The sequence below is a fragment of the Nicotiana tomentosiformis genome, chromosome 4 (genome assembly GCF_000390325.3).
Source record: "Nicotiana tomentosiformis chromosome 4, ASM39032v3, whole genome shotgun sequence".
NCBI lineage: Eukaryota > Viridiplantae > Streptophyta > Magnoliopsida > Solanales > Solanaceae > Nicotiana > Nicotiana tomentosiformis.
The window spans coordinates 32737879-32758882 of NC_090815.1; the positions used below are offsets into that span (position 1 = coordinate 32737879).

At 37.7% G+C, this 21004-nt stretch overlaps 1 protein-coding gene and 1 long non-coding RNA gene across 2 annotated transcripts; one reads left to right on the top strand and one right to left on the bottom strand.

Moving 5' to 3' along the window:
• The first annotated feature begins 11151 nt into the window (after positions 1-11151).
• On the top strand, positions 11152-13127 carry LOC104091217 (uncharacterized). Its single transcript, XR_685100.3, has 3 exons — positions 11152-11558; positions 11629-11723; positions 12483-13127. It is a non-coding gene; the product is annotated as an uncharacterized lncRNA (long non-coding RNA).
• LOC104091216 (putative late blight resistance protein homolog R1A-3) lies at positions 11895-16554 on the bottom strand. Its single transcript, XM_009596500.4, has 3 exons — positions 16111-16554; positions 12607-14819; positions 11895-12286 (listed from the first exon to the last, which is right to left on the bottom strand). Exons 1-2 carry the CDS (start codon positions 16552-16554, stop codon positions 12615-12617), a joined length of 2649 nt encoding a protein of 882 aa, XP_009594795.1. The 3' UTR covers positions 11895-12286; positions 12607-12614.
• Positions 16555-21004: the final 4450 nt, after the last annotated feature.

Here is a 21004-nt window from a genome sequence, read left to right on the forward strand (position 1 = left end):
GGTATGAGTTTTAATTGTGTTGTGATATTGATACACATGCGGTGGTATAAGGCTAGGGGTTGATACGCATGCGGTAAAATAAGGTGGGCTTAATACGCGCGCTGCTAGTAGGGGAACTACTTGAAGCCACGCGGTGAGATAAGGTGGGCTAAAATGCGTGTAGCTATTTGTAGAAAAATGATTTTCAAAACTAAATGTAAGACTCACGTGGCGATATAAGGAAAGATTAGGATTGAAATTATGAAATATGAATACGAGGCGGTACCTCGATTGTGATTTTCATTGTACATTCCATGTTGGAATAACTTATTGATTTGGACAGTCATTGTTTTTCCTTCAATCATTCATCCGCATTTTAATTATTTTTGGTTATACGTTGTTATCTTGGTGTTGGAACAATTGTGGTTTCTTATGTGAGTCATGCATTCTACGTGATTTGTTGTGTTGCTTTAACATGCCAATCTGTGCCTCCGTTATAACTTGGTGAATTGATTGTCAATGTGAATTTAATTGCGTAGAGTCACTGTATCATATTTGTTGAGTTGTTGGTAACATAATGGTTTAAATAAAAAAATTATTAACATGCTTTATTCTATGTGCCTCTTAAGATAGAACTTGTTATCTCACTCGGTGTTTTATTATTCTAAGTGATTATCGTACTTTCACTATAATTAGGTTCTCAAATTATACTCATCACCCTGTTAGATGTTTGCCTTACTTTAAATTGTATCATGTTTTTCTTTAATAAATTCTATATTTAATTCGTTAATTAACTAATATTTTGCTTTGTTTAAAAATGACACTTTTGCTCAATTTTATTGATTTCTAAACTAAACTCATCCGATACTCTATTTCGTATAAATTGTATATTATTTTACTTTACCTGATTTTTAAAATAAACTCATTATCTCATTTGACACCTTACTTTATTCAAGATTGTTATTATATTTTATGGTGTTTAACTATATCTCTCGTTCATCTAAATTGATATTTGTCATGGTTGCAAAGTACATAGTAGCACGTGGGCTTTGCCGTGTGAAGGTGATTGTTATTGTGGGCACGAGTGCCATATGTGTAAGATTTGGAATTTGAGGTTCATGACGTGTGGTTTATGAGGTGTGGTTCCTTGGGGTAATTCTTGTTGTAAGTCCATGCGTTGGGAGCGATTTGATTATCTGAGTTGTCATCCGTTTTTCCTTATTTGAGTTCATTTACATCTCATTAGTGTTCTGATTATGTTGTTTCTTTATTACTCGTTTACTACTTGATGTCATTTATGTTTATTTATAAATCAATAATCTTTTCGCCATTAGTCTTACATTGATGTTCTTTCTATTGTTAGCTTATGTATATCTTGAACATGTTTCGATGTCTAATAGATGTCTTGATCTGGCCTCATCACTACTCTACAATGTTAGGCTTGATACTTACTGGGTACCGTTGTGGTGTACTCATGCTATGCTTCTGCACATTTTTGTGCAGATCCATGTATTCTGATCATGTTGTTGACAATTATGTCTGCACGGAGGGAGACTTCAAGGTATACTTGCTTGACGTTCGCAGGCCGCAAAGTCACCATCTTACCTCGTTATGCTACTGTTAAATTATAATTCAAAACATTATTGTGTTTAGAAATTTTAGCGTGTTTCAGTAGTGCTTATGACTCCGTACTTCCGATTTTGGGAAATGTACAACTACTGGCCGCTTGCAGTTTTGTATGTCATTTATTGGTTTATGATTAATGATTAAATAGTTCAATTATGTTATTAAATCACCATGTGTTAGGCTTACCTAGTCTTAGAGACTAGGTGCCATCACGACATCCTAAGATGAAAAATTGGGGTCGTGACAAGTTGGTATCAGAGCTTTAGGTTCATAGGTGCTACGAGTCATAAGCAAGTTTAGTAGAGTCTTGCGGATCGGTACAGAGACTTCTGTACTTATCTTCGAGAGGCTATGGAACTACTAAGAAATTCCACTCCTTTCATTCCTTATCGTGCGACGTTGATTCAACTTGAAGTATATATCGTATATCCGTTTATATCTACTAATATATGATATTGCACGCTCGGTATCAGTTATGCTCCGACGGTTGGTAATGTTGCAGATGGGCTACGAGGGGGCCATGGACGCTCGATAATTTTCTTGAGGTATTGTACAACCTAAGGATGTAGATGTGTTGGAAAATCTTCAATTATTCAAGTATGGGATACAACTGGTTCGTGTATCTGATTGGTGTTGTACGAGCTTATGAAGGTTGGTAATATGGATCATTGGATGTTGTGACTCCGTGCCAAGTGGGAGAGTCTACTATCGACGATCAGATTGCATGGACAGGTGTCATATCAGTTTTGGGTCTGAGGTATATATATAGTGTTGAGGGGTTCCCCGGAATTGTACAAGACTAAGATCTGTGATTTTCATGGGATGATGCTGGAACTTGCGGTATATCTGTATCATTGCTAAATCTACATTCCAGTACCAGAGAGGTTAGAGAAACATCTTCAGATTCATAGAAGGTCTCTTTAAAGTGGGTATCTCGGTTGCAGCATTCATGGGTGCTCCAGAGGAAATACCACAGTTTATGGGCTTTCAGATGACATGGTTCGTGCTAGGGTCTTCTGCAGCGAGATTTGACTTAGGATCATTGTGTACCGACAAGGAAAAGTGTTGACCTGAAAACAAATCGAGGAGGATTTGAATAAATGGGTCAGCTCGGTGGTGTTGGGTCAGCATAGCAACAAAGGTAACTGGTTCTTTTGGTATGGTAATGCTTCACCAGCGTTCTGTAGCAATACTCTTGGGTATGACGACTTGCATGACTTGGTTGAGTTGGGGAAGTTCAGTTCTGATGGCTTGGTGGTGTGCGAACTGGCCTCGAAGAGTTCTTGATAGTGTCAACCACATCTTGAGCTAGATGTCTACTGCCGGCATAAGGAACATGTTGCGTGTATGGAATGAAGCTACAAGATTGGCATTTGAAACATTGAAGAAAATGATAACTTTAGCTCATATTCTGGCCTTGCCGTATTTTTCTAAGGAGTTTATTGTTGAAACATATACATCTGGAGAAGGCATTGGTGCAATGCTCATTTAAGATGGTAGATCCATAACTTTCTTCAGTAAAGGTATATCAAAAGAAATAAGGCATTGTCAGTTTATGAAAGGGAGCTCTTGGCTTTGGTGTGTGCAATGCGAAAGTGAATGCCATATCTGCTAGGTAGGCACTTTACAATTAAGACTGACCACCATAGTCTTAAGTACCTACTTGAGCAAAGAATTACTACACCTAGTCAGCAAAAATGGTTAGTTAAACTGCTTGGCTATGATTACAGCATAACATACAAGAGTGGGAAGGAGAACATTGTTGCAGATGCTCTATCTAGGAAGGATAAGGCAATACAACTTTGTAGTATTTCTGCAATACAAATGGACCTATTGGAGGAAGTTAAGCAATCCTGGGTGCATGGCCCTGCCTTACAGAAGCTTATACAAAATCTGCAGACAACAATAATAGTCAAGCCATATTACAGGCTTCAAGCAAGAATCTTGAGTAGGAAGGGAAAAATGATGGTTGGAAACAATGAAAATTTGAAGAAAACGCTGATAGCCTTCTACCACAGCAGCTCTATTAGTGGAGATTTTGGGATTGCTGTCACTTTTAGTAGACTAAAACAAGATTTCTATTGGAAGAAAATAAAACAAGTTGTATATTACTTTGTGAGAGAATGTGGCAACTGTCAATGGTGTGAGAATGAGAATATGGCTTATCTAGGGTTATTACAATCCTTAACTATTCCTGATAGCGTTTGGCAAGATGTCTCTATGGACTTTATAGAAGGCATGTCATGAGCTCATGGCAAGGAGGTCATCTTTGTGGTGGTTGATAGGATTGCAAAGCTGCTCATTTCATGTCTCTGAAGCACCCCTACACTGCCTTGGAGGTGGCTCAAGTGTTCATGGATAATATTTTTAAACTCCATGGAATGCCTAAGACTATTGTGTCTGACAGAGCTGTAGTCTTCACTAGCAAATTCTTGAGGGAGTTGTTCAAGTTGCAGAAGGCTTCCTTACTAACATCAACTGCTTACCACCCTCATGGCAAAACTGAGGTGGTTAACAGATGCTTGGAGTTCTACCTTAGATGTATGACTTTTTGATCGACCAAAAGAGTGGCCTCAATGGTTGTCATTAACATAATGGTCGTTTAACACCACTTATCACTCAACTATAAAAATGACACCCTATGAGGTGGTATATAGGCATAAACCATCGCCATTGGTACCCTATATGCCCTTTGACTCTCAGTTGGGTGTTGTTGACAGGAACTTGCAGGCGAGAGAAGCCACCATTAGAATTGTGAAGTTCCATTTGTTGAAGACTCAGAATAGAATGAAATCCCAGGCTGATAAAGGTAGGACTAACAAAGCTTATGAAGTGGGAGAATGGGTCTATGTTAAGCTGCAACCATACAGACAATTGTCTTTGAAGAGCCATTCCTTTCAAAAGTTGTCAGCTAAATACTATGGACCTTTTCAAATCATTCAAAAGGTCGAGCCCGTAGCATACACCTTAGCCTTGCCTGTTCAATTGAAGATCCACCCCACATTTCACATTTCTCGGCTAAAAACGAATCTAGATTCTCACACAACCTCTCTTACACTCCCAATTGTTCATGTTGAACATGGTCATGTCTTACTTGCACTTGAGGCTATTCTAGATAGGAGATTGGCTCCAAAATGGCAAGGCTACTACACAGGTTCTAGTCAAATGGTTGAAATTTCAGCTGTGAAATAAGTAGGGAGTCATGTGAGGCGCACATGTGCAGTGAGTTAGCTAGGAAGTTAGGGAGCTGGAATCTTTCGGAAGTTAGTTACGAGTTAGTTATAGCTGACTTCCTTTCCCTTCGTTTCCATATAGGTTGAGATTGAAGCTATTTGTTGCAATATGGCCAATATTTTGGCTAATGGAATCCATCTCACATAAGCATAAATATCTTTGCAAAGTGTAGACTGTGTTGGCAATATTCTTTAGGACCCAAAAATACTGTATTATGTGATGGACATCATTTGCACAAGTTGTATCTCTTCTTTTACACCTAAGAGGCCAAGACTTTTTGCCTATAAAAGGGAAGGCCATTAGTTCATTTTAGACACACCAACAAGACTTGAGTATTCATTTCTTGTTTCTTCCTTTCCTCATTTATTAAGAGTGTTTTATATGAGAATTAAGTATTGGGAAGCACTTGTGTGAACCCTTTATTTGGAGTGATCTTGTGAGATTATTCTCTTGGGGTATTTGGGATTAATTTGAGTATTTACTCTAATTTTGTACTCTCTTTTGTACTCTTATTGGAATAGTGAAATTGCTCCTCTCCGCTTGTGGACGTAGGTCACTTTGATCGAACCACGTAAAATTTGTATCTTCTTTATATGTTTTAGGTGTCGTTATCAACTTCCATTGTCTTTGTTATTGTCATTATACCGTTGTTTGGTTAAATTCCGCACTACCCGATTTCCCGATCCTAACAAATTGGTATCAGAGCCGGATCTAACCGGGTTTGTTTCAGTAGCCAATATGACTTTAACAAAGACTTATGTTGAGAAATTTGATGGATGTGCAAACTTCGGAATGTGGCAATTAAATATGAAAGCTATCCTAATTTAGGATGGCTTATATTTGGCGTTGGAAGGAAAGGAGAAAAATCCGGATAAAATAACGGATGAGGAGTTTGTCGTCGTAGACAAAAAGGCAAAAGAAGGTATCATTTTAAATCTCTCAAATGAGGTTTTACGTGAAGTTTCTGTAGAAACCACAGCCAAAGGCATGTGGGAAAAACTAAAAACCTTATATATGAAGAGGACGGTGGAAAATAGACTTTACCTGAAGCAGAAGCTTTATACAATTTGTATGGGTGATGGTACCTCTATTCTCTCTCATATTGATACCTTTGATTCCATTCTTATGGATTTGAGTAATATAGATGCTGAAATTAAAGATGAGGATCAAGCCGTGTTACTGCTTTGTTCTATACCCCTATCTTTTAAGCATATAAGAGATACTGTGATTTATGCAAAGGATAATATCTCTTACAAGGATATTAAATCTATCTTAAAATTAAAAGAATAGATAGATAGTGATATTACTTGGGAAGCTAGTGGAACTCAAGCGGAAGTTGGCTTGTTTGTTAGGGGCAAATCCGACTCCATATCCAGAAACACTAATTTATAGCGTCGCTATTGTCATAAGAAAGGTCACATTATCTCTGAATGCTATAAATTGAAAAATAAAGAAAAGTATAAAGAAAGAAAAAATTAGCACAAAAATACTGACACCGCCGAAGCTAGTGTAGCTGCTGATGAGACTGTGGGAACTATATATTTAGCAACTAATAATAGTTTCAAATCTAAACAATGAGTGGATTTTATATTCGGATTGTTCTTATCATATGTGTCTCAATCGGGGTTTATTTACCACATATGAATCTATGGGGGGTGGAGTTGTCTTTATGGGCAACAATACTACCTGCAAAGTTTTTGGAAAAGGTACAGTCTGAATCAAAATGCACGATGGTGTGGTGATAATTCTCATTGATGTTCGACATGTTCCTGACTTGAAGAAAAATCTCATCTCTTTGGGCACTATAGAATCTCTTTGGTGCAAGTACACCAGTGAAGGTAGAGTTCTGAAAGTTTCTCATGGTGCTCTTGCGATCATGAAAGCACACAGATCTGGTTCGTTGTATACTTTATTGGGCTCCACTATTATAGACCCTACTACAGTTTCGGTATCAGACAACTTGTCTGATTTTGATGGCATTAAAACTTGACATATGCCCTTTGGGGCTTTTGCGGAGAAGGTGGAGCAAATTTACTATATCAGCCAAAATTAGGCCAAGGTGGAGATTTGTAATTATGGCCAATATTTTGTCTAATGGAGTTCATCTCACATAAGCATAAGCATAAGCATCTTTGCAAAGTGTAGACTTTGTTGGCAATATTCTTTGAGACCCAAAGATATTGCATTGTGTAGTGGACATCATTTGCACAAGTTGTATCTCTTCTTTTACACCTAAGAGGCCAAGACTTTTTTGCCTATAAAAGGGAAGGCCATTAGTTCATTTTAGACACACCAACAAGACTTGAGTATTCATTTCTTGTTTCTTCCTTTCCTCTTTTATTAAGAGTGTTTTGTATGAGAGTTAAGTGTTGGGAAGCACTTGTGTAAACCCTTTCTTTGGAGTGATCCTATGAGGTTATTCTCTTATGGTATTTGGGATTAATTAGAGGATATATTGCGTTCTTGTATTTGTTATTGTCATTATAGCGTTGTTTGGCTAAATTCCGCACTACTCGATTTCCTGATCCTAACAAATTGGTATCAGAGCCGGATCTAACCGGGTTTGTTTCAGTAGCCAATATGACTTTAACAAAGACTTATGTTGAGAAATTTGATGGATGTGCAAACTTCAGAATGTGGCAATTAAATATGAAAGCTATCCTAATTTAGGATGGCTTATATTTGGCGTTGGAAGGAAAGGAGAAAAATCCGGATAAAATAACGGATGAGGAGTTTGTCGTCGTAGACAAAAAGGCAAAAGAAGGTATCATTTTAAATCTCTCAAATGAGGTTTTACGTGAAGTTTCTGTAGAAACCACAGCCAAAGGCATGTGGGAAAAACTAAAAACCTTATATATGAAGAGGACGGTGGAAAATAGACTTTACCTGAAGCAGAAGCTTTATACAATTTGTATGGGTGATGGTACCTCTATTCTCTCTCATATTGATACCTTTGATTCCATTCTTATGGATTTGAGTAATATAGATGCTGAAATTAAAGATGAGGATCAAGCCGTGTTACTGCTTTGTTCTATACCCCTATCTTTTAAGCATATAAGAGATACCGTGATTTATGCAAAGGATAATATCTCTTACAAGGATATTAAATCTATCTTAAAATTAAAAGAATAGATAGATAGTGATATTACTGGGGAAGCTAGTGGAACTCAAGCGGAAGTTGGCTTGTTTGTTAGGGGCAAATCCGACTCCATATCCAGAAACACTAATTTATAGCGTCGCTATTGTCATAAGAAAGGTCACATTATCTCTGAATGCTATAAATTGTAAAATAAAGAAAAGTATAAAGAAAGAAAAAATTAGCACAAAAATACTGACACCGCCGAAGCTAGTGTAGCTGCTGATGAGACTGTGGGAACTATATATTTAGCAACTAATAATAGTTTCAAATCTAAACAATGAGTGGATTTTATATTCGGATTGTTCTTATCATATGTGTCTCAATCGGGGTTTATTTACCACATATGAATCTATGGGGGGTGGAGTTGTCTTTATGGGCAACAATACTACCTGCAAAGTTTTTGGAAAAGGTACAGTCCGAATCAAAATGCACGATGGTGTGGTGATAATTCTCATTGATGTTCGACATGTTCCTGACTTGAAGAAAAATCTCATCTCTTTGGGCACTATAGAATCTCTTTGGTGCAAGTACACCAGTGAAGGTAGAGTTCTGAAAGTTTCTCATGGTGCTCTTGCGATCATGAAAGCACACAGATCTGGTTCGTTGTATACTTTATTGGGCTCCACTATTATCGACCCTACTACAGTTTCGGTATCAGACAACTTGTCTGATTTTGATGGCATTAAAACTTGACATATGCCCTTTGGGGCTTTTGCGGAGAAGGTGGAGCAAATTTACTATATCAGCCAAAATTAGGCCAAGGTGGAGATTTGTAATTATGGCCAATATTTTGTCTAATGGAGTTCATCTCACATAAGCATAAGCATAAGCATCTTTGCAAAGTGTAGACTTTGTTGGCAATATTCTTTGAGACCCAAAGATATTGCATTGTGCAGTGGACATCATTTGCACAAGTTGTATCTCTTCTTTTACACCTAAGAGGCCAAGACTTTTTTGCCTATAAAAGGGAAGGCCATTAGTTCATTTTAGACACACCAACAAGACTTGAGTATTCATTTCTTGTTTCTTCCTTTCCTCTTTTATTAAGAGTGTTTTGTATGAGAGTTAAGTGTTGGGAAGCACTTGTGTAAACCCTTTCTTTGGAGTGATCTTATGAGGTTATTCTATTATGGTATTTGGGATTAATTAGAGTATTTACTCTAATTTTGTACTCTTTTTTTGTACTCTTATTGGTATAGTGAAATTGCTCCTCTTCGCTTGTGGACGTAGGTCACACTGACCGAACCACATTAAATTGGGTTCTTCTTTATCTACTTTAATTGCCATTATTATCGACTTGCATTGTCTTTGTTATTGTCATTATAACATTGTTTGGCTAAATTCCGCACTACCCGAGTTCCTGATCCTAACAAAGCACAATTCACTACTAATTTTTTGATGAAATTTCAGCAAGCTCTAGGTACGCATGTGAATCTTAGTACAGCCTTTCACCCGCAGACTGAAGGGCAGGCAGAGTGAACTATTCAGATGCTTGAGGATATATTGCGTGCTTGTGTTCTAGACTTCAAAGGTAGCTGGGATGATCATTTGCCACTCATAGAATTTGCCTACAACAATAGTTATCATTTCTTTCGTAACATCACTGCAACAGTTTTCCTCTCTTTGCTTTCTGATTTTTTCATTTACTAATTTTCCTCCTTTCTGCGGGAGGGATCAGGATATTGACTTTCTTCTTTATTGAATCCATATGTTTCCAAAATGAGTTTTAACTTTTATACTGATAGTATAACAGTTTTTTCAACACAATTAAGCCAATTAAAGGATAATTACCGGTGTATTGTGTTGATTTGTTAAACATATGGTTCGATCTACTTGCATTGACTTTTAAGAATATATGTGAATGATTTAGTGGTATCTTTCCAGAGCACAAATAGATTTGTTAGCAAATAAACCTATCTGCAACACTTTTCTCTTATTTTTCTTTCAGGAGTTTTAAAATACGGAGCCAAATATACTCATCTATTTTCGAAAATGGTCTAAAAATATCCCTCGTTATATTATTGGGTTATCTATACTCCTACAGTCATACTTTGGGTTCAAATGTACCCCTCATTTAAACGGAGGGACATGTGTCATCGTCCTGTTGGTCAATTCTAAATATCTCCTAATTAATTAAAAAAACTCATTACCCATACCCGAAAATAGTTTTTTAAAGCAATTTTTTTTTTTTTATAAAAATGGAAAAAACTGAAATTATTTTTAATAAAAACTGAAAAAAAACGAAAATATTTTCTTTGCAGTTTTTACAAAAAAACTGCTTTAGAAAAAACTGAAAAATATTTTTTAAAACAATGTTTTTGTAAAAACTGGAAAAAAAAAGAGTTGAAAATCAATTTTCTAAAGCAATTTTTTTTTTGTAAAAACTGAAAAAACTGATTTTTTTTTTCACTAAAAACTGAAAAAAAGGAAAATATTTTTTTTCCAGTTTTTACAAAAAAACACTGCTTTAAAAAAAGCTGAAAAATATTTTTTAAAATAATATTTTTGAAAAAACTGAAAAAAAACTACAAAGCAATTTTCTAAAGCAATATTTTTATAAAAACTGAAAAAACAATTTTTTTTTTCCAGTTTTTAGTTAAAATTATTTCAGTTTTTAATTTCTTTAGAAAATTATTTTTCAGTTTTTTTATAAAAATTGGAAAAAAAAAATTCGTTTTTTTCAATTTTTAGTAAAAAAAAAAAATTATTTTTTTCAGTTTTTAGTAATGGGTCTTTTTAATTAATTAGGAGATATTTAGAATTGATCAACAGGACGATGACACGTGTCCCTCCGTTTAAATGAGGGGTATATTTGAACCCAAAGTATGACTGCAGGGGTATAGATAACCCAATAGTATAACGAGGGGTATTCTTAGACCATTTTCAAAAATAAAAGGATATATTTGGCCCTTTGCCGTTTACAATATATACTGCCCAACACAACATATATTGTATCCACGTAGCCATATTTTTCAGTTTATATCGGCACTGCCTGCATTGTTTTTTGCAACAGTATTTATATACTTTTATTATTATTATTATTATTATTATTATTATTATTATTATTATTATTATTATTATTATTATTATTATTATTATTTATTAGTAGTTATATACCCATATACATCAACCCCCATATAAAAATATATAAAAGTGTATAACATGTGGTGAGCTATAGAGACAAACTTTTCTGCAATTATTGTTCAATTGCAGTTCTTGTTCAAACTTACTCCAAATCTCCACCAAATGATTTTAAATTTTGTAGAACAACTTCCTTGGACTATTTCCAACAAGCATAAACAAGATCCTCTCCAAATTTCTCACAAATATTAAATTCTACTTCTTCAAGCTTTTTTAGCAAAGGTCGATAATCTTTCTAATTGAATTTTCAACCCAATCTTACAAAATCAGTACTCTAACTATGATTTAAGCTCCAAACACCAACAATAAATCGAGTTTGTCAATTAACGATCAGGAGGGGGCAAGAAGGAAAATAGGGGAAAGTGACCTAACTTTGAAATTATATTATACAATATGGGCAAATTCGGATAAGGGCTGAAAAACGTGGCTCATTTTATTTGTAAGTTTGGATCAGGTGACAGAGTGTAAAAATCTCTTTCTTCTTTTTCTTATTTTCCTCCTTTCTGCAGGGGGGATTCAGGGTGACATCGCTTCTTAAACAAATAGAATGCTCTTTGACGTGGTCATGTGTTTTTGCAGTTCATTCATCTGTTGAGCCAAGCAGGTAATATGCCTTATTTCTTAAGTTACTAATCCTACTTTTTATGAGCAAAAATTACCTGTAATTACCTTTTAGGTAATTTAATACTGTAAAAAATCTATGACACTTTCAGTACATAGTTAAACTCATTTTGGCAACCTATGGATGCATAATCTGAACTTGAAAGATTCCAAGTTTGTAATAAAACACACAACACTTTATTTGCTTGGAATGGAATGACATTTGTCTTTCAACAGAACAATGATAGATGAAAGCAACAGTCTTACAAAAATGAAACAAACCAAATACAACGGAAACAGAATTGGAAACATGCAAACAGTAGTTTTACAACTGAGAAAGAAAATACTCCACATGATGCGTAACTCGAACTGCAAGAATCCCAGGAAGGGTGTTTGTTTCAAGCCGAGAGCGGGGTGCATTTATTTAAACATATGTCATTTATTTCAAAAATGACAATGCTTGTATAAACAAAAGGCTTCTTTATTGGTACAATCTTATCAGAAAACATGAGTCGCACCATATCCATGATCCCAGATTTCCAACAACCTCAATGTCTCCATTCTCTCCTGTAAAAAGGAGCAAAATTAGTAAATGAAAAAAAGGGAAACAAAGAAAAGAAAACTGTTGCAGAGAGGTTTTGAAGAAACTATTAGTAATCATTCACAATAACCCATATACTCGTATACTATGAAAGAGATTAATTTATATTAGAATAAAACGAAGGGTATTTTCTAATCTGAATCTTGGTCGAATCATGAGCAGAGTGTAATTCAGAAAGTAAGGGGAACTATGAAATTTCATGGATAATGTATGCCAGCTGAAAAAGAATATAGTCGTGCAGACAAGAGTTTAGCGAAGACTATCAATACAAATAAATTCGACTGACCTTTCAGTTCACTGCGTGGGCTTGGATCCAGCTTCAGGAGGGAATATGGTAAGGATGAATTTGATGCTTTTAGATGTCTTGCTTTCCAGTATATCTGTTGCAGATTTGACCGCTTTGCTTGTGTTTTCCAACCGCATCTCGTGAAGGTTAGATATATTAGCCAGCTCAAATGGCACAGCGTCGAGCTTATCACAAGACATAAGAACAAGGTTCCTAAGAACGGGGAAGTTATGCTCCGAAGCCTCCCAAGTTTCAAATTCTGCCCTTTCAATCCACAAAACCCGGAGTGCACTAAATCCCATCTTTGGCTTCCAGGAATCACCGGCGAATGCGTTTTCTTTAAACTTTAGGATCTCAAGGGATTCCAATTGCCCCAATTTATCTGCCTCACTCCAAGCAAACCTTGTATTTGTCAAAGTTAACTTCTTCACAGTACGTACAAGTTGGGAGAATGTTGGAGGGAGGTGGGGCGCTTTATTCATGTAAAGAACATCATTCAACAATTTCAATTGTTCCAAGCACTTTAGCTCTTCAAGATTGTTGATTCCACCCTTGTAAGCACCAAGAAAAGCTGCCATTTGTCCTCGAATGCTCAATTTTTTCAGATGACAAGCCTTTGCGAGCACTTCTTTCTCACAACTTTCTGGTGCAACCATACAAAGAGTTTGTAGACAAGAAGCTTTACCTGATGTCGTCGCAGTAGGGGGTTGCAATTTTGCAGGTATGTTGGTGTGAAGATGCCTCAACTGTAACATGTTCCATATGTCTGCTTTTACATCAAGGGTGGACTCTGAGGTACTCGTATTAAGAATAAGAGTTTGTAAATTCCAAAATTTACCAAAGGTCAAAGGAATGGCATTGAAGTCACCTGAGATAGCAATATATCTCAAATGAAATAACTGGTTAAAATCCTTAGAGAAGAGAAACTTGAGGGATTCAACGTCCAAAACCCTGACAAGCGGAAATGCTTTGTGGATGAGTTTAATGTCATTAGGAGTCAACCCGCTGATTTGTTTTTCTTTTGAGGAAAAACAATAGAAAGATCTAACATGTTCTGCAGAAGGTTTTTTGGAGAGAAAGTCTTTCAGATTAGAGGGTTGAATGCACAATCGACGAGATTTATTTGGGTCTTCCATAGGAATAGTTTGATCAGGAGTTAGACAGACTTCTTGAAAAAGCCATTTGTTACTAGCCTCCTTTTTGCAGAACTGATGCAACATGTCGTGAAGACGACAAGTTTTTATTTGACCATCAGACCTCTTTTGTTGCAATATCACTAAATTTCTATTGATAAGATCGTTCAAATAAAACTCTGCTATCTCCTCCAGAGTGTACGATTCCTGCGGCTTTATCAACCCCTCCGCTATCCACAAGCGAATCACTTTCCAAGAAGGGATATCAAATCCTCGAGGAAAGACACCACAATACAAGAAGCATGTCTGTACTTCTTGGGGCAAATGATCGTAACTCATCTCCACAAATTTCAAGCAGCTTTCTTCGCTATTCATATAAAGATGCTGAACCACATTTCTCTCAACTCTTATCCAATCACTTGTGTTCGGACGACCTCTTAATGCTCCTGCAATAACTACTACTGCAAGTGGTACTCCACCACATTTTCCTGCAATGCTTTCTCCATGTCCTACTAAATCATTAGGACAACTTTTCTTGCCAAAAACTCTCTTTACCAACAATTCAAAACTTTCTTTTGGAGTCAAAAATTTCAGATCGTGAGGCTCTGGATTGGCATAAGTAGCCAAAACTTTGTCACGCGTCGTCATCATGACTCGATGCCCCTTTTCGTTTTCTGGGAAAACTTTCTTTACATAATCAATGACTTTTGTTTCCCAAACATCATCTAAGCAAATGAGACATCTACCTCCTTTCTTGATAAAACCGGCTATCACCTTAGCTAATGCGTCCACATCCTCATGCTGATAATCTTCGGTGCGTCTTGTGAAGAATTTGAGAATATTAAGAAAAACATCCTTTATTTTGTAAGATTGGCCGACGTAAACCCAATGGACGCCGAAAAATTCATATGAAAGCTGAGGATCATTGTAGATTTTTCTTGCTAGTGTGGTTTTTCCAAGTCCCGGCATACCCACCACTGGAATAATATCTAGATCCTTTGATTCTTTAACAAGTCGCTTGATTACTTTGTCCGCTTCCTCATCAAAGCCGACAACTTCATCATCCTCCAATGCAGGACCCTTTTTCAAGATAATAAAAGGGATCACATCAGAAAATAGAGTAGATATATAATCTTCACAAGGAAGGGGCATGTATTACAATTTCAATCTCGTGATATTTAACGTAAATACGCCCTTATATATGGTATAGAAATTCTTTGTACTATCATATAATTTGATCTATTATAACATATTATTTAGTACAATTTAATTATTCTGTGTTATCAATCAATACTTGTTACATCGAGTTTACCTTTTATTGTCATAATTTTGCTAATGTTTATGTTTTTACATCATCACTACTACATATCACAGAAGCACTTGTTTGTTTGTGATGCATTGGTCAACAATCTGAATAGATGACGCTAGGGGTATCAACAGTTATTTGAAAACCGACTAAATCGGTCAAATCGAACTGAATCGAACCGAACTGATTTTTAGGTTATTCTAATAATTAAAATCGTAAATTTCAATATAAATCTATAGTCGTATCGAATTTCTGTGTTGAGTTAAGCCTAAAGTCTTATTTATAGTATCAGAGTCAGGGCCATCCCAATTCATTTACCGATGTTGTCCCCTCCCCCCCAAATCTTATATTGTTCATGCTCCAAATGTCCCATCCTGGGCGTGCAGGGGGATGGGGTATTCAGTCCCACATCGGCCATTAAGGGATGGGAAGGTCTCTTGATATGGTTTTTGGCAATTCTCACCTCATGAGCTAGTTTTTGGCATTAAGTTAGGCTCAAGGTCCATTTATCATTTAGGTGATGGAACAACAACAAGCTTATAGGTAATTAACACCCAAAGTCCCCATCGCAAACCGATTGTGCTATACTTCTATAGTCCTATTGAAACTAAATGTTGCAGCGACCAGTGATCTTGAGAAACATGCCACTCTCGTGTAATTTATATCTTCTCTTATTGGATATCATACAGATCAATGCTACTGCTATATCTTTATGCATATGATAATTTTCAAATACTAGCAGCATTGATTTGTTAGTATGTCTGTATCTGATCTATTTTATTACATAATTTGATTTGTTAGGTTTAACCTTTTTGAAACTTTGCCATTTAAAGACTTAAAGAAATAGAAAAATCATGAATATAGTGCAGTAACTATTAGTGAAATTAATTATACTATCTCATTTATATTTGCTGTGGCCAAAAATCCGTGAAGACAAGAGTCCAATATCAGTGCGACTCTTTTTTAAAATAGAAAACTCATCGAATCTTACTAATACCGAACAGAAACCGAGATGATTAGAACAATTTCGAAAAATCAAAAACTTTTGGGTATCATTAGGCATACCTGCTGATCAGTTGTTTCCGGGGCACCTTTTTTAGGCAGCTCAAGAGTCGGGCGGGCCTGAAGAGCTTGATTGTTTTGACGAAGTTCCTTCACTTGCTCATGAATTCCTTTGACCTCAGCTGCAAGATTTCTGACAGTAGCGAGATGACCAACATCCAAGATTCTTCCCACTTTACTTTTCTCTTTGTGCAGCTTCGCCTGAACTACGAACTTATCAACGGCATCCTCTGCGGTATGTACCGTTTTTTGAATCTCCTCCACCAACACTTTCCACTGCTCGCTGTCGCTTGGTAATTTTGCAGCATCGTCTAAGAACCCTTTTAGGTGTTGAACTTCTTTCAACAGATTTTCTAACTCTCCCTTTGCACCTCCAATTAGCTTTACATTATCAGTTAATAGCTGCAACAGGTTCTCTACCAGAAAATTCACCACTGCATCTGCCATCTGGTTAGAATTGGGTACCTAAATCTGTAAATGGAGAGGATATATAATTTTTCAGAGGATAGTTTTTTCAGCTCATAGCGATGCCGATTAGATCTTCACTTCACCACTGCCCTATATAAAGAATGTAATACTGTGTTTTTAACTTCACTCTCATTCTGAATTATTTAATGTTTGCCCATAAAGATAAGTATTTGCTAGTGGGTTCCATTATTCTGTGGGCTCTGGCCAATCAATGTTAAGGTGGTGTTCTTGGTACTTTCCTCGAGACTCTTTCTTGTTTGTAGTAGTTGACGAATACTAGAGATTCGTGGGAAATTCTATATTGTGTTTTTTCTCTTTCAAAAGGCCTTCTCTTTCGAAAGATCACACAAGTTGTTTTATCAAGAAGTATACGGTTAAAATTATTTATTTATGTAATGATGGATTAAGCCTAGTTAATGATAATATCTCTAAATGCGAATTATGAACATGTGGATAATGTGGAACAGATCTGGTGTGAGACTCGCAATAACATGCATTAAATATTCCAAAATATATGAGCAATAATGGAGGAGTAACTAACAATAAATAATAATAAATGACATTTAAGTAAATATGAGAAGTGGTTCACCCAATAATGAATGAACTAGATGATTATTCTTCCTCACAATAATGAGTGACAGATAAATCCTAGAATGTTCGAACTATTCTTGAATCTGATGGAAAAGTGTGGAATAATATGAATAAGAATCTTGATAAAAATATAATCTTTATATCTTTTACAAGAGAGAGAATCTTTATCAGAAGTCTGTTCTTATCTAGTGAATATCCCATGCCCCCTTTCCTTATCTTTTTCCTTTTTATATGGGACATCTCCCTAAAAACCCTAATAATACATAGTACATGTGCCAGAATATTCTTTAGAATATTTCATATATTATACTATTCTAAAAACTAGCCGTTATAGCCTTTTTCACGGTGCTCGAGCTCGATCATTGTTGACATCCCGACCACGAGCTTCGTTGTTTCCTGATCAACCTCGATTGGCTCTTCCCTCGATACTACCTCGCCCTAAATGCTCGACGGTAGATTTTGACCTATACAGTTAGTCCCTCCGCTTATTGAGGTCGTCCTCATACAACATCGATGAGCGGATTTTGTTGGTTATGGTCGAGAAGAGTGGAAGAGTGGGTCGGGCAGTTAAGTTTGGGACGAGCTGGCAATGTGGCCTTTCGTGAGCCGCAACTTTCGGGGCTACGTCGTTTCTGCACTAGAATGACGTCATTATAGCGCATTTTCTCGATGCTTTGCATCATTTCCCGTGCCACTGTCACTTGGGGCTGCCGTTTCGATTCCAGTGTTGGGTAATGATGGCATAATCTCTTGGTTTTGATGCCCGAATTCTTATAAATAGAGATGTGATGCCATTCATTTGTTATTTATGTGTTTTCTCATCAAAACCTTGTGCCTTCTTCTCCTTCCTCCATTGTTGTGTGTCTTCTTTCCTAGTTTTAGTGATTCATGTTGCTTCTAATCCTTCTTTGCCTGAATATCATTTCTCTCATCAAAATTATGGCTAATCTATCCTCTGGTTCCGATGTGGGAACCTTGTCCCTTTGCCCGTGCTTATGCCTCTGATGACGTCTTTGTCGCCATCGAAGATGAGAACTTTCCTACGGTGGAGGAAATAATTTCTCGTGGTGAGAAAGTTAGGTCTGAAAATTCAACATTCATGCCCGCATCGATTTGGTCCCAGAAGGGCGCGATGTGGTACAAATCCACCGCCACGGGTATTAGCGTTCTATGCATATCTCTTCCAGGTTGGCTACGTTCTTCCTCTTCTCCCATTGGCGGAGGAATTCGGTCGCTACTATGGCGTGTGCCCAGCTCTACTCGTCCCATATATCTACAAGCTCATCAAGATGCTTACTAAATTTGCGGAGTTGGTTGGGGTTGAGATCACACTCCGTCATCTGATGCATCTCTTCGCCCCTAGTTTCTATAGTGGGATAATGTTGAACCTTCGCCATCGAGGAGGCAAATGCCTAGTGGTGAAGATGGATGACAAGGCAAATTGACAGTTCTGGCATAATTATTTCTTTGTCAGAACCGAAGATGTGGTGGCTAATGCGAACGGCTTCCCCGAGACTTGGAATTACACTCGTAAGCGTCTTTTCTTCTTTTATTAAAACATTTGATCTGTCTATTTTAGTCGTAGGCTCTAAAATTTTGTCCCCTCTTCGTGCAGCCAAGACTACGCCCCCTCCTTTGGTCGGGGACATTTCTGATTGGGTTAGTCGGATTCTGCCTCACATCATGGGAATTCGTGAGTGGCCGGGTTTTTTTAAGAAGTTCGGGCCTGCTCCTTCCTTGGCCGGTGAGTTTATATATATATATATATATATATATATATATATATATATATATATTTGTTGTTTTGGCCTCGTGGTCGCCTACTTATTATAGTTTGCTCTTGGTGGTGGTGATAACCTTACTTTGATTTTTCTTTTCCAATCCGAAGATCTTTGAGGAGGCCGAGGGATCCTCCTCCTGCATTTCGTAAGATGAAGGTTGCCTCCTCTTCAGCGTCTATTCCCACTGTGATTGCGACTAGGCCTGCTCGATCATCTGCTTTTGTTCCTTCCTCAACCGCGGCCAGGTCTGCTCGGTCGTCGGCTCCATCTACTGCTGCCTCAGCATCGGTTTCTTCTCCGCCTGCGGATATTTCGATAGCGGAGCTTCCGGCTTCCCCCTTGCACTGTCTTGTGGATGAGGAGGAATCGTCGCCAAGCAGCGGGAATTTAGTTCCCCGTAAGAGAAAATCGGTGGATGTTGGTGATGAGGTCGCCCGGGCGGTAGATTCAGTAATGGATGATTTTGTCATCTGTGAGACGGCGACCATAATACTTGAGGACGACATCGTGCTGGTGTGTGATGTTCCGATATTGGCGGAGGCCGTTGAGGGAGTACCTCTTCCCTTTGCGGTGGTATGAGCTGAAGGGCCGTCCGTTGTGGCTTCTGATAATTTATGGCATGAGGGGTCATCGACTTCGTATTCGGCTAACGAGGAGCGGCTCGATGAGAGGATTAGGGAGTTGGAGAAAGACAACTCCCTCCTTCAAGACCAGGTGGCCGCCTTAGAAGCTAAGAAGGTGCAAATGCTTGCGCAGCCATCATCTTCTCACACTTCAGATTTCCCAAGCGTTCCCCGGGGCCTGTACGAGGAATGGATTCACGCTGAGGCTCAGTTGGATGTGTTCCGAGATTTGCATGCGGAGGGATCTGTTCCTGCGGCCGCCCTTGAATATGCTCGTGTCAAGGCCTATAAAGCTCAAATTGCTTGCGGGTATAATCCTGCTACGCCGGAGGCCGATGACGATGAGAGGGATGTGGGTGTGGACCGGATTAAAGAGGACGCCTGGTACAAAGATGCATACCCCTGAGGGCGGTAATGATGGTGAGGGCGCAGATGGAGATGGCCCAGATGGTCAATCCCGATGGTACTGATGGGCCTGGCGGTGACCAGTAGTTTTTCTTTTTCCTTCTTATTTTTGCTGTGAACTTGTGCGTATTTTGTAGGCGTCTTTACGAGCCTTTTTGAAAATATTCTAAGTATGAAATGTCAACTTTGTTATTTGTACCTTATTCTCTTCATGCGGTTCATACTTGTACGTTTTTTGATTTTGTCGCTTGGTTGCCTTGATTTTCTTAGCTGTAATCACTTAGTTCGAATAAGGTCGAATATATCCTAAGTTTAATTATGGCCGAGGATCAGTAGGCGTTAATTCGAACGAGGTCGAGCAAATCCTATGTTTAACTATGGCCGAGGGCTAGTAGATGTTTGTTTGAACGAGGTCGAACATATCATATGTTTAATTATGGCCGAGGGCCAGTAGATGTTGGTTCGAACGAGGTCGAACATATCATATGTTTACTTATGGTCAAGGGCCAGTTGGTGTTAGTTCGAACAAGGTCGAACATGACCTATGTTTGACTATAGTCGAGGGCCATTAGGTGTTAGTTCGAACAAGGTCGCACATGATCTATATTTGACTATGGACGAGGGCCATTAGGTATTAGTTCGAACAAGGTCGAACATGACCTATGTTTGACTATGGCCGAGGGCCAGTAGGTGTTAGTTCAAACAAGGTCGAACATGACCTATGTTTGACTATGGCCGAGGGCCATTAGGTGTTGGTTCGAATGAGGTCAGACACAATATATTTTTAGAAAGATATGCTTCTAGGTGCGGAGTTTGTCGACATCGTAAACTTTAAGCATTGTTGCCTTGGTTGTACATTTGGATAAAATAGAAATAAACTTCATGCATTGTTGTTTTGTTCATACACTTGGAGAAATTTACAAATTTTCGGGTGTTGGTTGGCGTTCCAGTCCCAGTCTATCTAGTCCCTTCATTGGTCATCCTGGAGAAGGCTTGAGAGGTCAGGCAATGAACTAGCCATCTTGGGCC